General features: G+C 31.6%; 2 protein-coding genes across 2 annotated transcripts; both read left to right on the top strand.

Annotated features, from left to right (window-relative positions):
* The first annotated feature begins 230 nt into the window (after positions 1-230).
* LOC142629656 (alpha-galactosidase 1-like) lies at positions 231-3531 on the top strand. The gene is made up of 15 exons (XM_075803682.1): positions 231-394; positions 867-925; positions 1122-1178; positions 1290-1324; positions 1424-1527; positions 1648-1723; positions 1830-1888; positions 2030-2095; positions 2188-2271; positions 2361-2425; positions 2540-2622; positions 2728-2818; positions 2923-2972; positions 3071-3211; positions 3328-3531. The coding sequence occupies exons 1-15, from the start codon at positions 231-233 to the stop codon at positions 3418-3420; spliced, it is 1227 nt and encodes a 408-aa protein (XP_075659797.1). The 3' UTR covers positions 3421-3531.
* Positions 3532-12653: 9122 nt separating this feature from the next.
* Positions 12654-13214, top strand: LOC142630047 (EG45-like domain containing protein). Its single transcript, XM_075804117.1, has one exon. It carries the CDS (start codon positions 12762-12764, stop codon positions 13197-13199), a length of 438 nt encoding a protein of 145 aa, XP_075660232.1. The 5' UTR covers positions 12654-12761; the 3' UTR covers positions 13200-13214.
* Positions 13215-18253: the final 5039 nt, after the last annotated feature.

Raw genomic sequence — 18253 nt, 5'->3', positions numbered from 1 at the left:
TAGATATATATAGATATAGATATATACATATAAATAGACATTATCCTTAATTAAGTATATTATATTTCTATAGTATTACTACTAGAGCCACAAACTATTCTATGTATCTATATCATACACACATATAAATAGGCATTATCCTTAAACAAGTATTATATATATATAGACCTCACCTCTGGTTAAGAGACTCGAGAGATAGTGGGTGTGGGTGAAAGGGCACATCTACGAAGATGGAGAGATCTATGGATGTTTGTGTAGTTGTAGCGGTGTTGATGTTATGCACAATGATGGTGAGCACTGCTTCTTCTATGTCAATGCCTGAGGCTGAGAATAGCAGCGAGGAACTCAGAGGAAATCTGCTTGCCAATGGGCTTGGCTTGACTCCTCAAATGGGGTAATATATATAACTACTACTGCATTGCTAATGAGCTCTTATCATTCTTCTTCTTTCTTTCTTTCTTCTTCTTCTTTTTAAAAAAAAAAAAAAAAAAAAAAAAGTCTTTCTTATTTATTTATTTATGGACGACCAGTTTGATCTGTTTGGATCAGATCATCATAAGCACTGTTTGTTTGGTCTGGTGTATGTTTATACAAACCCAATAGTGCTCATTAGATCAGAGTCCTCCTCATCTGGAATCTGGATTGCAGTGATTATTATTAAAGTAATAAGTAATTAATGATTGCATTTTGCGGAATTCGTGTCGTATACCCATGTTATACATGTGTCATGGCAGCCATTTTATATTATAATTTTTTCAAAACTTACGTGTATCACCTTGTTGTACTCATATATGTCCGCGTCCGTGCTTCCTAAGTGGCAGGCACTGTCACCCTCGTAATTATTGAGGTGTTTTCTACTCATGTAGGTGGAATAGTTGGAATCACTTCAACTGCAAAGTCGATGAGAAAGTCATCAAAGAAACTGGTAGGTTTACCACTCAAATGCAATTTTCTCTTTCAAAGGTTAACCAAGTTCTATCTATTTAAAAAAAAAAAAAAAAACTATCCTTATATATATCAAAAAGTGCTGTCAAAGTTCACATAGAAAAATGGTAAACTGTATCTGTTGAGGTGGGAGAGAGATCGAATTAAAAGAGTTCTTTGTTTTCTTGGTTTGACAGCTGATGCTCTGGTCTCCACTGGTCTTGCCAAGCTTGGATATATCTACGTTAATATAGGTATGTGGCAATAGATTTAGGTCGTTTCTCTTTTTATCATAAATCTTATTTTTCTTTTAGCAAAGTGGGCACAAGAAACTGAGCCAGAACTTCTATTTCTTACTTTCCCAGATGATTGCTGGGCTGAAATGCATCGTGATGCCAAGGTTTGGTTTCTCTTACAATTTTTGCTAAGTTGGTTTCTCTTACAATTTTAGTGTTTTTGAACTTGTAGTTGCACTAAACATTTGATTTTACTTTTTCAGGGTAATCTATTGCCTAAGAATTCAACATTTCCATCTGGCATTAAAGCCCTTGCAGATTACGTTCACGGCAAGGGACTTAAGTTAGGAATCTACTCAGATGCAGGGTAACATGACCGTACTACACCCTAACACAACTTTATGCTACATTAGTTATTGTTCAATATCGATATTCCCTTGTTACTGAAACAACTAGGAAAACAAATGCTTTCACCTCCACTTTGCAGGCAATTTACTTGTAGCAAAACCATGCCTGGTTCACTTGGTCACGAGGAGCAAGATGCCAAAACTTTTGCTTCATGGGTAGGAAATCTAGTTTTTATTTTCTTTATGGGTTTTACTTTGTCCATTTTTGCTATTGACACTACTTGCAAATACCAAATCATGCAATAATGAAATTTGTATGCAGGGTATTGATTATTTGAAGTATGATAACTGTTACAATGATGGAACAAAGCCAACTGTTAGGTAATATAGTCATCTTGACATTAACCTCACAAGTAAATGGGGAAATATATATGGATCTTTTTTTTTTTTCTATTGGTTTAGCAATGTATGTTCAAACTTTGAGATATGAGAGTATAATGATCCATTTTTTTCTTCTGTTAGATACCCTGTAATGACTAGGGCACTAACAAAAGCAGGTCGTCCAATCTTTTTCTCACTTTGTGAATGGTAATCCTATATTTCTAACTTTTAAATCTATGCTGTGAAAGTCACTCCATCAATGATTATTTTGTTTGATTTGTATTTCTTTCCCTTAAAAGGGGTGACTTGCACCCTGCTCTATGGGGTTTTAAGGTTGGAAATAGCTGGAGAACTACTAATGACATTTCTGATAATTGGAACAGGTAGATTAATTTCATGTTTCTGTTAAGTTCATAATTGATTACACAAATTCTTAGTCCAGAATCATTTCTTTTGGTCTGTTCTCCCACAGTATGCTCTCTATAATAGACTTGAATGAAGTATATGCTGATCTTGCAAGGCCCGGTGGTTGGAACGGTTAGTATTCTCCTACTATAGTTTAAGTCACATTAACATAATTAAAAAAAAAAAGCTTTTAGTCTACTTTTTTCTATGAAATCTATTTCATATTATCTGCTTGACTTTGTTCAGATCCTGACATGCTTGAGGTGGGAAATGGAGGGATGAAAAATAATGAATATATAGCCCACTTTAGTTTATGGGCTATTTCCAAGGTATTTCAGGCAGTACTATCTGGAACTAGATGATCATGATTTGAATGAAGGCATATTTTTTGGGTTTTGGCTGTCTGTTTTCTTAAACATAAAATGGTATTGTAGGCTCCCCTTCTCCTTGGTTGCGATGTGAGGAACCTGACAAAAGAGACATTTAATATCATTTCCAATCAAGAGGTTATTGCAGTTAATCAAGGTAAGTGCATCAATTTTGTAACTGATGGTGTAATTTTCCTCCCATCATGTGAACTACTCTGTAGCAATGGTTATGAAAATTGACTTGATCATCATCTATAACAGATTCACTTGGCATACAAGCTAAAAAGGTTAGGATGGAGGGTAATAGTGAGGTAATAAAGTTTGCCTAAAATATCTTATGATGCGTAGTGTGTACTTCTGTCTCACTTCATATGAGGAAAACATGACTTTTTTTGTTAAATTGCAATAGATTTGGGCAGGGCCTCTTTCAGGCAATAGGGTAGCTCTAGTTCTGCTCAACCGAGCCTCTGTGCCTCATTCAATTACAGGCAATTGGGACGATATTGGAATCCCTGAAAACAGTGTCATTGAAGCAAGAGATGTTTGGGAGGTAATTTTGATTAGGCTTTCATTTCACATGCCTCTTTAGGTCATGAGGCATTTCAGTTTTGCATTTGTATTTGTGAGATACCTTCAAATATATGTGTGCATATGTGTTTCTTGCAGCACAAGACACTAGAGACAAGATTTGTTGGAAACTTGACAGCCAACGTGGAGCCTCACAGTTGCAAAATGTTTGTGTTGAAGCCAATTGCTTGAGTTCTACTGCGAAATGCACGCTTGGCATTGCTCTCTTCTGTATATTCTTCCTGTTAATTCTTATCTATACCTGATGCTGTAGTGTGAGTGAGTATTGAGATTTACAACTCTCTTTTCCACGGTTTCATGTAATTAAAATTTTATTGGAATAAAGAAGGAAAAATTGGAAGAAGCAAAAGTTTCCTCTTTTGTTCAAATGAGCAATGAGTAGTAGTGTAGTACTACTATATAATCTTTATCCCCCCACAAGGCTGTTCTTTCTTCTGTCTTGGAATTACCTTTTTGTAATAGAAGGAACAAAACATTATTAATAATTTATGTTAAGAACAATTATTATTTGGTTAAGTAAAGAAATTATTAATTAAATTGAAAAAAGGATTCACCTGCAATGCAATGTAAATGCTATAATACTGGTTTACAAACTAGATTGCCTTGTTTGAGTGGTGCACTTTGACAAGATGATATTGTTCATTGATCACAATAGTTATTTTATAATTATAAGTAGCTTCAAGTTTTAAAGGAAAAACCATGTGGCCTTATTTAATCGACAATTTACTATTAATAATTCATGAATTGCATAAGAAAACTATGTAGCTTTATTTATTGGACAATTAACAATTCATGAATTACCTATTTATATCTTGTACTGAATTTTGTTTCACATTTTAAGATGTTATTATAAATTGTACACTTGTATTGACATCATGCTTGTGCTTTAAAACTCATCAAGATTTTTTGGTTTGCTAGTTAAGGCAAGTGGACCTTTATGCCATTTTGAAACATGGAGAAAATTTATGTACAATTTTTTAAATGTGTTTTAGATTACCCAATTAAATTCACCTATGTGGCTACATTGACCAATGAGCTACGTAGTTGAATTTATTTATCCTTGGTACAGACATTTTTTTTTTTTTTTAAAAGTCCTTGGGACAGACATTAGATCAACATTGATGAGGCCCAACTTAAACTAAAGTGGACAGCCGAACCTTGCCAAGCCCAATTCGAAAATTTTGAAGAACTGCATTTTGCATGTGCTAAGTTGAGAGGTGAGAAAAATCACACACACTGACTCGCAGTTACAAAACCAAATACCAAAGGACAAAAGAGAAATTCGGTTGTTAAAAATAGTAATAGTGGAGGGCTGATTCTAATAATTTAGGCTTTATTATGTTTAATTGGTAAGCACATTGCAAGTAATGAAGTCAGCAAGCTGGCCATTCTAGAGTAAATGATTCCATTTTACAACTTTTTTTTTAAAATTTTTTTATTTTAAGCTTATAAAGCTATCCCCCAAGAACAAAATGGGTAAGAGGAAGAACCAATTTTGATAAGTATAACCGTAGTAATTTAACATATAAGGACCCATGAGGAACCCAAGTGGCGATTCATATATGCTCCCTTATGTACGATTTTTAAGTTAAACTATAGCCTAACTTCAATCCCACCCAAGAAGTTAGAGACAACAATAATAATATTAAACCAAACCAATGGTGCATAATTGCTTACGAAATTTGAGCACAATGCCTATTTTACACCAAGACTCTAACCATTAAACTACAAATTTGGATAGTGTTTTATTAAGCTTCATGTAATCATGTTTAATCATCTCCAAAATTTAGACAATATTATGTGAAAATATATTCTTAGTGACAACAAAAAATTATTAGACAAAACCAATGTTTCATTATTGCTTTCGAGAATCTGAGAATAACCATTGACTGAAAATTTGGATACTATTTTATTGAACTTTTTCTTTTTTTAAAGAGTTTCAACCTATGGCGTCCACTCCTGATAATAGCTCTTTATCATCAGACCAAGACACCAATCAGTTTTTGGTGTATGCGGGGATTGAACCCCAGGTCTTTTATACAACTATTAAAGACTTTACCAGTTGAGCTAATTGGAACCCACTTTTATTAAACTTCACATAATCATATTTAATCATCTCCAAAATTGAGATTATATTATGTGAAGATATATTTCTAGTAATAAGAATAATATTAAATGAAACTAATGTTTACAAATTAGTTCACACTCTGATTCTCAAAAATAAATAATAATAATAATTTTTAAAAGAAGTTGACACTACTCTATCACCCATTGATCTCATTTTTGGACCTATCATAACACAAAGAAAAGACAAGGGTGTGAAAACATATATACCTTTCTCTCATCTTTTTTTTGCTTTATTGATCTTTGAATCTACCTTCACCATGTTTATGAATATGATGTTGAGATTACCCACTTGCTGGATCTTTTCTTACTTGCTTTAAGAACTCCTTCACACGACCTCTATAATTCTTGGAGTGTCATTAGAGATGCTACTAGAGTCTTATGAGATTCTCATGCTTCGAAATTTAGGATATGTTTGGTGATGTCCCTAGAGAAAGAAGACCTGCTTTGAAATCTCAAAAATTTTCTGTTTGTGGGGGGAAAAATCAAGCTAGGTTGATGAGTTTGAGTATTGGTTGATGGAAGTTTTGTTTTTGCACTAAAATTGAAAGATTCTTCTTTGGAAATTTTGTGCTCTTTTTGTGAGAAGAAGACTTCAAATATAAAGTTTTGGTAGGGTGGGTGAAGGTTTTTATTTATTTATTTATTTAATGATTCTCCTATTTATAGAACTTCATTTTCATATCTCACTAAAGGTTTTGAAAACATCCCACAACAAAAATTGGCAAAATAAAAAATTTGTGAGGTACTGGAGAGACAGCAGATCAATACTTTGACAAAAGATTTTCCATTTTTTACTTCTTATTTTTTTTCAAATTTTGTTACATACTTTTTCTATTTTTAAGAGATAAATCTTTGGTTTTTTTACTGATTATTATGATAAACTCTTATTTTTGGTAGGTTGATAATTGATTAGCCTTTCCAAACTAATGAAAAAAATAAAATAATTAATTTCTAAATTCTACATTTATCTTGTAAAGTTATCCTATACCTTGCGCATAACCATAATTGCCTTCCATTTTAATCCATAAGAATTAACATTTTCATTGAATTTTCCTAATCTTTTTAAGGACTAATTAAAATCATATACATTGATTCCTTTTTTTTTTTTCTTTTTTTCTTTTTTATGAATGAAGTATTCAGAAATTTTTTTATATACATTCATTCATTTTTTTTTTTGGTTTGAATAGAGAATATCGAAACTTTATTGACTTTATTCCCTGACCCTAATCACTTTAATTAGGCTACAACCTTCATACGGTACATGTGGGTGCTTTCACACATGCGTTCGATAAAAAAAACATTTTTCTTTTTACTTTTTAAATTTATTTTGACCAATTAGTTACATACTTACAATTAAAAATCTCTTTTTGTTTTAATAGTACTTTAAGCAAATAAGCACTTCAACAAGACTCATCCTAATGCACTCCACCTATATTCTCTTTCCAAATTACAGTAAACGTTTAATATATATATGTGTGTGTGTGTGTGAGAGAGAGAGAGAGAGAGAGAGAGAGAGAGCTAGCAATACTAAGATTAACACATACCTTTCAAAAAGGGAAAATATATATTATCTCATGATTCTCATCGATCTCATCTGTTTAAAATTCATTAACAATTATCCAACTATCATTGACTTCTGCAATCTCTTTTCTTTTGCTTTGTTTTGTTTTAGTTTTATTTATTTATTTATTTATTTTAAAGAAGGTTAACATCATCTAGCTTAATTACATTCTTTTTTCTTTTTTTCTTTTTCTGAGTAAATCAAAGGAATATGATATTAGCATCTAGCATATAATCATGACTCTTACAATTTGGTCATTAATATCATCGGCAATATATATATTTGACATACCACCTCTTTTTTTCTTCTTCCATTACTGTCTCTATATTTTAGAACTCAAGGCATTGAATCTATTTACGAGTATTTATTTATTTATTTATTTTTGAGAATTTAAATATAAAAAAATTATGATTTATTAGAAAAAAATTAAATAAACCAAACACTTTAATGTGACATTAAGGTAACATTCATCACACCACCACACATCTTTAGCGTAATAGTTACTTCACAAGTATAAGTGTTTGTAGGGTGTGAGGAGCAATGACCGAGATTCAAGTTTCCATGAAAGAGCTTCACATACATATATATACTTAGATTAGGCTAGAGTAATTTTTATCTTGTATAAAAAAAGATAATATACATCACATAAATGACACATTACGGCAAACCAAACACTTTCTAAGAATTCAACTGTTTATGAAATGTAGTCAATTTTATTATTGGATGTAATTTCTTAATTGATGTGACAAATAAAATATACATTAAAATGCTATTTTAAAAAAATGTGTTATTAGTTTTGTTAAAATTTAATAACAAAAATATTTAAGGATTAAATAGACTTGATTTTAAAATTTGGGTGACGAAATTGACATAATTAGTAGTTAGGGTACTAAATTAAATTTTACAAAATAATTTGAGGAACAAATTAGTACTTTAACCTATATTTTACAATTTTTTTTATAAGATATTTTACAATGTTTTAATAATATGGCTAGTTGTGATAGAATGAATATGAATAGTAAGAATTGCACCCAGTGCAAGTAACCTCTTTTTCTCTCAAATATATATATATATATATATATATATATATATATATATATATTTACTACATTCACTTTTTAACTTTAATTTATTATTATTATTTTTAGTTATCAATTGAGATTGAAAGTTGTATTTTTGACCCATTCACATCTGCCAGACCACATATCTTTCTTGAAATTGGTAACATCATGTTCCGCAACTTATTCTATATGTTACTACTACAAGGTCAATAAATTCATAATGCTGTCTCATCTCTCATCCATGTTAAGTTTATATTCAATCTTGTCAAATCATGACTACCTTTCCTTCTTTCCTTTTTCTAACAATTCCACATTAGTTAAAATGGAGGAGCTACTTTAAGTACCTATAATACTGTTTTACCATCCTGTGAATTTTCTATATATGATGATTCCACCTCCTCTGAACTATCTAATTTGCTAAGCTTTGAGAGAATTAATGATGCTTCTGATATATATGCACTCTTATAGGCTCATGGCTATATAATTTCAAAATGCATTATCCTTTAAAAAAAAAAAATGTGATACTGTTTTATTCTATTATCAATACGATTTCTGTCGGCTATAAAAGGGTCGTCAATGGGCCCGACCCATTTTTACTTGACCTAGGGGCATAATGAGCTTAGCATAATGGACTATTAATTAGTTAACGGGTTGGGTTGAGCTGGGCCGAAAGAGAAAATCCCAGCCCATGACCCTGTCCATGGGCAATGCCCATTTTGTCTTTAACGGGCTAGGCTACTAGGTTGGGCCTAATGGGCTATCCATGAGATTGTGTTAATATATTATTTTATTATTTTTATAAAAAAAGAATCAATTTTTTATAAGGGAATAATCAATCTATTTTTTTAAAATGAAAGAATAAAAGAATAAAATAATTTAATACCTAATTAGAATTTTTTTTAAAGTCAAATCTATTTAATTTTTTCTTTTGTTGATGGAAAATTATTTAATTTTTTTTATTAAGGCTTCAAATAGTTTTATTATTTTTATCTTTAACAAAAAAAAAAATCAAATGTTTAATTCAAATTTGGTAGACTAATAGAGAAATATGTATTTAGTCAACTAAGTTTAACACAATTACTTTAAGTATCTTAGTGGTTGAAAAATTTCTCTTAAGAAATTCCTCTGCAATATCTCAAGATCAATTATTCTTACACCTCCTATATATTTTTGTTATAAATTCTAAGTTATTGGACTGGGTAACAGGTTGGGCCAACGGGCTAGGCTACTAGGCTAGCTCACCGGGTGCCCATGGGCATAAAAACTAACCCACGGCCTAACCCATTGGGCTAGTGGGCTACCCATGAGCCTCAATAACAACGGGCTGGGTCGCCCATTAGCTCGATGGGCTGCTGAGTTTCTGAGTCGGGCCATGGGCCTTGGGCTATTTGATGACCCTTAACTATAATCTCTTTTAATCATTACACCAAAAAAAAAAAAAAAAAAGGAAAAAAAAAAGTCATTAATTTGTTAATATACACACCCCACACATTGAATTTGACGCCCTCTCTTTAACAATTGACAAGAACGCGGTTTATTTATCATCTGAGTATATTTGATAATCTTTTTTCAATATGGTTGGTAGTGAAAACTGGCAGTGGCAAGTGGATTTGAAAGGATATGAACCCAAGTCCTAATGCATGGTATTCTCAGTATAAAAGTTAGGTCGGCTTTTGAATCCCAAAAACAAAAAGATAATAAATAAATAAATAAAACAAGAAATATACTAATATTTAAATGGAACAAAAAATATTTATTTCAATCCAATCACCTATATATATATATATTTTTTTGAGAAAGAATCCAATCACCTATTAAAATGGAAATTGGTGCTATTTTGAATCCCAAAAATTATTTATGCTGATCATGCAATAAATTTTATTGCAATCTCCCTCTTAATATACAAAATTAAAAAGCTTGTTAAAAAATCATCTTACATTTTGTGGTGAAGCTTAGTCTTGACAATATTCTTAGTTGCAAAAGTCAAATATTTTAGCTGATTCTCCCATCATCTATAAATCAAATAAAAACCATATTTATTATCTTGTTATATACATCCATTATTCTTCTAGCTATAGACTAATTAACTAAGTTTCTCAAGTCAATTACTCAAAGTGAAATATTTTGTTGCAATCTCCCTCTTGAAGTTAAACATTCCAAACTCCAGTTTCACTCTAATGATCATAGGATTTAGCTTGACTAAGAACTTTATTTTCATATCTCACTAAAGGTTTTGAAACAATCCCACAACGAAAATCGGCAAAATAAAAAATTTGGGAGCTGTAGGGCAGACAGCTGATCAATACTTCGACAAAAGATTTTCCATTTTTTACTTCTTTTTTCAAATTTTGCTCCAAACTTTTCGCATTTTTAAGAGATAAATCTATCTTATCAAAAAAAGAGAGAGATAAATCTATGGTTTTTTACTTTTTATTATGATAAACTCTTATTTTTGGTAGGTTGATTAACCTTTCCAAACTCCAAAGTAATGAAAAAGAAAATTAATTTCTAAATTCTACATTTATCTTGTATAGTTATCCTATACCTTGCACATAACCACAGTTGCCTTCCATTGTAATCCATAACTTCCTAATCTTTTTAAGGTCCAATTAAAATCATATACATTGATTCTTTTTGCTTTTTTATGATGAAGTCTTCAGAAATTTGTTTATACTTTATATACATTGATTCATTTTTTTTGGTTTGAATAGAGGATATCCAAACTTTATTGACTTTATTCCCTGACCCTAATCACTTTAATTAGGCTACAACCTTAATACAGTACATGTATGTGGGGGCTTTCACACATCAGTTGTGTTTATGTGTCTGATAAAAAAAAAACATTTTTCTTTTTACTTTTTAAATTTATTTTGACCAATTAGTTACACACTTACAATTAAAAATAAAAATTTTGAAAAATCCCTTGTTGTTTTAACGGTACTTTAAGCATATAAGCACTTCAACAAGACTCATCCTAATGCACTCCGCATATATGCTCTTCCCAAACTACAGTAAAGGTTTAAAATTATGTGTGACAATTGAGCAGTACCAAGATTAACATATACTTGTCAAAAAGGAAAAACGTATATTATCTAATGATTCTCATCTCATTTGTTGACTTCATTGATTATTGAATCTGCCTTCCCCATGTTTATGAGGTTGATTAATTTCAATGTTATCCTATATTCAAATGGTAACAAACTAATAATCATCCAACTATATATCATTGACTTCTGCAATCTCTTTTGCTTTTTGAAAAATAAAAGGTTAACATCATTTAGCTAGCTTACAATCTTTTTTTTTTTTTCTTCTTTTAATCAAAGGAACATGATATATTAGCATCGATCTAGCATACAATCATGACTTTCCCACGCATGGTTATTTCTTATCACATAAGAAGGAAGAAGGAAATTGTATATGATTGACATATCAGTTTTTTTTTTCTTCCATTAATGCCAATATTTTAGAACTCAAACTTAGCATTAACAGGTAGACAAATACAGTGGACCATAATATGACCCTTTTTACAATTAGCTGAAAGGATAAGCTATAATGGTAAAGAAATATAAACCCATAATTATCATTAGCTTTTCAATGTTTTCATCTATCATTCTATCAACAACCATGCCTTACCACTTACGTAACTCATGAAAATTTGTATGAACTAGATAGTACCTCAAAATTAATTGGTTCCATTCTTCTTCCTGGGTTGGCTCCGCGAATTTTCCATCCTTATCTCATATTTGGCCTACACTACTCCACCGAGACACAAATTAATTAGTTCCCATGGGAATTGGCATCATCTTAAAAGCTAGTTTCTATAAAACACCAAAATAAAAATCTAGGATCATGTGCAAGAGTTTGAGGGCGTAGAAAAATTGATCCATTAGCCCAACAAACCGTACGCTTCATAGTTCATTCATCCCACCTAACACCTTAATTTCTAAAAAAGATACCTTTTTCTATAAAATTATATAAAAAAACTGTCTAGTTTATTTCATATAAGAATTGAGGCAGAACATATCAACAACAGCTACAAGAAAACACCACAAATGATATAATCCACGTAATATTAGTCTTTTACTTTCATTCAACAGGCTTGGAATTTCTTCTTTAAAAGCAATCAAATTAACATACCTGAAATTCATTATTAAATAAATAAATTAATAAAAAAGAAATAAACCATAATAAGGTACAGAGGGTGACATTTCACAATGAATACCTGATATTCATTTTTTTTTTAAAAATCCTAAAATCAACTTGATCTATAGGAAATTTTAAAATAATCACCCCATGTCTTCACTTCATCCCTGATTATAAAAAAAGAGGAAGGTAGATTATTGGGTTGTAGTGAAGATTATGAATGCAACATTAACATCAACATATTGTTTTCCAGTGGAAAAAGAAAAACCACTAAAAAGTCCAAAAGTTGAGAAGGAGAGGGAATTTATGAACCCATATCCCAATGCATGGTATTCTCGTGGAAGAAAAGTTATGTCGGCTAAGTCCAATGTTGCTTTCTTTTGAATATTACCACTAGTGCGAGTGTCTAGAGTTGGTACTAGCTAGGTAAAGCAAATTAATGGGGTGGGAGTTCCTATTTTAAATAATTTCTTCTACAATCTTTTTCTCTCAACTCTCATTAATTTCTAGAAAAGGAAAAACATTATTGATCAAATACCAGATAGCCAAGGAAAAGAAGCCATCTCTTAATTTCCAACGAGTACTCCTAGCTTAGTCACTACTCACAAGCTGAGATAAACATGAGTAGGTCACAGCCACAACTTCAATGGTTATTTCTCATGTTCTTGGTTTCACTGTTCTTCCATTTCCATACCTCTTATAGTGATGTTGGCACGGCAGCCCTGTATTCTCCACCATATTCACCCACAGCGTGTTATGGAAGCGATGCATCTCAGTTCCCATCCAGCAACTTGTTCGCGGCAGCTGGTGATGGAATATGGAACAATGGTGCAGCTTGTGGGAGGCTGTATTTGGTTAGGTGCATCACTAGTACTTCAACACCATATGCTTGTAATCAAAACCAGACACTCCAGATCAAGATTGTTGGTTATATTGGTGGAGCACCTTTTGCCCACTCAACTTATAAGGCCACCATGGTTCTGTCCAACACAGCTTTTGGGACTATTGCAAATTCATCAACTGGTTCTTCCTACATCAATATAGAGTTTGAACGGTAAGGCTTTCAATACCCTTTCCTATTTTCTTTTCCCGTATCAAAATATATTCTCTAACACAAATATTAGTGCAGTCCTTTGCTTTGTTACTAATCCTGTTTGGCTGTTTCCTCAAATTCTCGTTAAGGCAATATATGGTCTTAGCCTGTTTCCTAGAAAGGTATTCTTTTTTCTTCGCTATTTATGTTGTATGGCTTGTTGCAAACTCTGGATATTCTATTCCATTAAAGAATATTGCTAACCAAATCAAAGTGAGTAGCATTTAAATGAATATTGCTAACAATACTTTTTTGGTTACAGATAATTTTTTTTCCTTACTTTGTTTTGGAAAATGAAAATTGAAGTGTTCACAGTTTGTTAAAAAGTAGGTTCCCAAAAATTTTGACACTAGCAATGACATGTGATCGAGTTTTTCTTATTCAATACTTGGTTTCAATTTGAATGTTTCACTGGGTTTGATTGCAATTGATTTGTTGGGTTTCACTGGGTTACTCTTTTTTTTTTTTGGATAACTCTAGGAATCAAAATTTGAAGATTAAAAAAAAGGGGTAATCTTTGGATTTTGGGTACAATTCTATTTATGCAAAGGATTCCGATAGCTCTTATTACTTATGTGGTAATTGGAATACTGATGTTTTAGTTATAATTCATGGTGCAAAAACCAAAAAACCCTAAACTGAGGAAAGAAAAAAGATGTTTATAATTTTAGGTTCATCCTTTTTGCATAATACAATTTGCTGTCATCCAATTTTTATTTATAAATAATTCATTGGTAGCAATACTTGGTTTCAATTTGATTGTTTCACTGGGTTTACTTGCAATTGATTTGTTGGGTTTCACTAGGTTTTTCTTTTTTTTTTTTGGATAACTCTAGGAATCAAAAATTTGAGATTAAAAAAAAGGGGTAATCTTTGGATTTTGGGTACAATTCTATTTATCCAAAGGATTCTAATAACTCTTATTAGTTATGCGGCGATTGGTTTGGAATACTGATGTTTTAGTTATAATTCATGGTGCAAAAACCAAAAAACCCTAAATTAAGGAAAGAAAAAAGATGTTTATCATTTTAGGTTCATCCTTTTCGCATAATACAATTTGCTGTCATTCAATTTTTATTTATAAATGATTCATTGGTAGCATTACATTGCAAGAAGGCATATATAGACTAAAAAAATGTCAAATCTGTGGGAGCTAATGGGTGCCTAATCAAAGAGAAGATGACTTTAAGGTTGTACGGTAGGCTCATTTGGGAAGTTGTAAAAGGTAGAAGAATAAACTTCATGGTTGTTAAAGATTGTATGGCTGGGGTTGTATGCCTATAAGTATATATTACTTTACATTTTTTGCTCCAATGAAGATGTGCACAGAATAACCTGAATAGTTTTGTATTTGCTTTATACTAATATTGATTTTAATTTGCTGATGATCGAAGGGTTCATGGTGAAGATGTTCCACTCACTAGAGGTTCAGTCTCACCCTCTGCCCCTAGCCCCACCACCGATGATCAAAGGGGCCACTATAAGTATGTATTCCATTTCATATTTTGTTCAAATGAAGATGTGCATAGAATAACCTAAATAGTTTTGCATTTGCTTTATACTAATATTGATTTTAATTTGCTGATGATCGAAGGGTTCATGGTGAAGATGTTGTTCCACTCACTAGAGGTCCAGTCTCACCCTCTGCCCCTAACCCCGCCACCGATGATCGAAGGAGCCACTATAAGTATGTATTCCTTTTCATATTTTTTTCAAATGAAGATGTGCACAGAATAACCTGAATAGTTTTGCATTTGCTTTATACTAATATTGATTTTAATTTGCTGATTATCGAAGGGTTCATGGTGAAGATGTTGTTCCACTGGCTAGAGGTCTAGTCTCACCCTCTGCCCTTAACCCCACCACCGATGATCGATGGGGCCACTATAAGTATGTATTCCTTTTCATATTTTGTTCAAATGAAGATGTGCACAGAATAACCTGAATAGTTTTGCATTTGCTTTATACTAATATTGATTTTAATTTGTTGATTATCGAAGGGTTCATGGTGAAAATGTTTCACTGGCTAGAGGTCCGGTCTCACCCTCTGCCCCTAACCCCACCACCGATGATCGAAGGGGCCACTATAAGTATGTATTCCTCTTCATATTTTTTTCAAATGAAGATGTGCACAGAATAACTTGAATAGTTTTGCATTTGCTTTATACTAATATTGATTTTAATTTGCTGATTATCGAAGGGTTCATGGTGAAGATGTTGTTCCACTAGCTAGAGGTCTGATCTCACCCTTTACCCCAAACCCCACCATCGATAATCGAAGGGGCCACTATAAGTATGTATTCCTTTTCATATTTTGTTCAAATGAAGATGTGCACAGAATAACCTGAATAGTTTTGCATTTGCTTTATACTAATATTGATTTTAATTTGTTGATGATCGAAGGGTTCATGGTGAAGATGTTGTTTCACTAGCTAGAGGTCCGGTCTCACCCTCAGCCCCTAACCCCATCACTGATGATCGAAGGGGCCACTACCCCTGATCATGACTTTCATGAGATGTGTAGTCCAGTTGGGGCATAAAACATCTTGTTGTAATATAGTTTCTCTAACTATGCCCAATGCTTTTGATTTAAAACCTATAAACATATATATATTCTAGTCTTTGTTTGTGCTTGATGAAATTTGTACTTATAAAAAGAGAACATTTAGTATTATGTTACATATATATATATATATATATGTGTGTGTGTGTGTGTGTTATTTCTCTGGTCTCTTTACTACAGTATATGTTAATGTTATTTGTGGAAAATTACTGCATACTGTTGCAATAACAACCCTTTATTTCTTTGGTACAGTGGCTGACTGTTCACTCGCATGTAAGTGTAGGAAGAACATGATTAACCAGGCCGTCCATGGCTGCCACGTACGCAGTAAGCATTGGCTGCTTGACCATGGCAAGCCTTATTGCCAGATTATAGCTGTCTAATGAAACACACAAAGAAAAACACTTTTTCATCTCACAAAATACCTATCATGACATCTCATACGTGCACCAAGCAAGTCACAAATACCTCATATTGATATATCGTCATCGCAAATACTAGGTGTGGGAACACACCAATCCGATGCAGCTTAAGAAACCTTGCAAAGATAGTTAGGTGTTTAGGTTAGGACTATATCACTAACACTTACACGAGCCTATATATTAATATATTATCAACCTTACCAACCAAAGTGCTAAATATGAAATAACCATTAAAATACATCACTCATATAATGTCAAGTGCCTTCTCAAAAAAATATATATATATAACATTGAGTGTCACCAAGGTACTAATACAAATGGACAAGACTAATATAAAACAAAATCAAGCATAAATGACCAAAATGTAAATTTTAAAACTTAAATAGTCAAAATGAAACAATCCCAAAATTTAAGTGAAAAAAATCTTGGTTTTTATTTTATGGTAAATTTAGATTAATTTTCTTATTTAGTTTTTAATTTAATTGTCTATGAGGTTTTTAAAATCTCACCTTTTATTAATATAAATATACTTTTGTTAATCTTAACAATTAATTAATTAACGTTTCACACATAAAATAAATAATAAGCCAATTGCTTTAATGAGATTTAGAAATAGGAAATTGGGTTAATAATAAGCATTTTATAGACATTTTATAGAATAGCATTTAAAAAACAATGAATGATTATAATTATATAAAATAAAATAGAAAGAAATATTTAGCTTCTATATTTTTCCATGGTTTAGAAGTGCATGCTATCTAACATAGAATGTTATTAGGTTGCTAGGAGAGATTTTTATAAACTATTTATACTAGACATAGGTGCTTATATTGTCAGTAACTCACTGTAAATGCGTAGTTACTGAAACCTACAAAGTAATTAATTCACAATTCTTAAATTAATAAAACAAAACTTCCAAAAGTTATATATATACACACTCTCTGAACTAAAACCATCTGAACACACATATTGTACAACCAAGTCTTATATTTTCCATCAACAGCCTTCAAAAACATAATATGCAAAGACATAAACAACGACCATGACATGAAAAGGATACACCAAACTTTAACTTTTAGCAATAATATGACTGTCCTAGTCTTGCTTAGTTGGAGTAATAATAATATAAACAGTTCCAAAAATTGGAAAAAAAGACAAAGCACGTCAAGAATTACTTCAATAACTTGTATATATGAAGGGTTTTGGTTTTCCAACATCAAGAATAACTTTTATAATTTAACGTGTTGGTAGTCAATCTGTAAGGAGCATGTATATTTGCTGAAACTTGTTATATAATTTCTTTTTTTTACATGATTTGGATCGTTTTTTAATTAATAAATTTATTTACTTAAAAAAAGTTATATAATTTTTAAAAATCAAATCTGACCTGCTGTTCAATCAGGAACCTCACAATTGGTCAAAAACCAGGTTGAATTGAAACTGAGGCACCAACCAAAATTTTGACCGAACCAGTTTTTAAAACCGTATTCGTGTGCCCAAGTTTATGAGTCTTTCTTGATGACAATTTTCTTTTATTCTTGTTTTGATTGTAAAGTGCTTGTCAATTTTCATCTCAGAATATGGTTCTATTATGTATAGGTTACAGGTTTCTTTGAGCAATATTGGCAATCTAGTGAGCCAAAAGTCAATGGCCTACTAGGCTTTTGCTAGGTCATGAGTTTCTCAGTAGCAAGTCTCAATTAAGAACACACAAGATTAATTAAGTGCTCATTTCTCTTAGGTTTTGTTGTGCTTATTAGCCATGACTGGGTTTTCAAGGTGCATTAAAGTTGTTTGACATTCTTCTATATATACTTTTTCACAACATAGATTGGAGAATCTTCAAATTGCTTTAATAGTGTATTAGAGACAAAATCAACTTGAACAAAAATTATAGGACTAATCTAATCTTATATGTTACTAGATTGGGATGTCATAATAAGTTAAAAATGAATAGCATCAACCCAAACTATTTTAGTAATAATATCAAAATTGACGATAAAAGTAAATAATAATATCACAGAATTCCATGTT

Source organism: Castanea sativa, chromosome 3 (assembly GCF_040712315.1).
Source record: "Castanea sativa cultivar Marrone di Chiusa Pesio chromosome 3, ASM4071231v1".
Classification (NCBI taxonomy): domain Eukaryota; kingdom Viridiplantae; phylum Streptophyta; class Magnoliopsida; order Fagales; family Fagaceae; genus Castanea; species Castanea sativa.
This window is presented reverse-complemented; position numbering and strand designations above follow the sequence as displayed.

Excerpts from the sequence above, each read along its gene's own strand:
- LOC142629656 (XM_075803682.1), top strand. The coding sequence starts at position 231 with ATGGAGAGATCTATGGATGTTTGTGTAGTTGTAGCGGTGTTGATGTTA. Across the intron at positions 1,179-1,289 it reads ATATATCTACGTTAATATAG|ATGATTGCTGGGCTGAAATG; the intron begins GTATGTGGCAAT and ends TTACTTTCCCAG. Across the intron at positions 1,724-1,829 it reads CCAAAACTTTTGCTTCATGG|GGTATTGATTATTTGAAGTA; the intron begins GTAGGAAATCTA and ends ATTTGTATGCAG.
- LOC142630047 (XM_075804117.1), top strand. The coding sequence starts at position 12,762 with ATGAGTAGGTCACAGCCACAACTTCAATGGTTATTTCTCATGTTCTTG.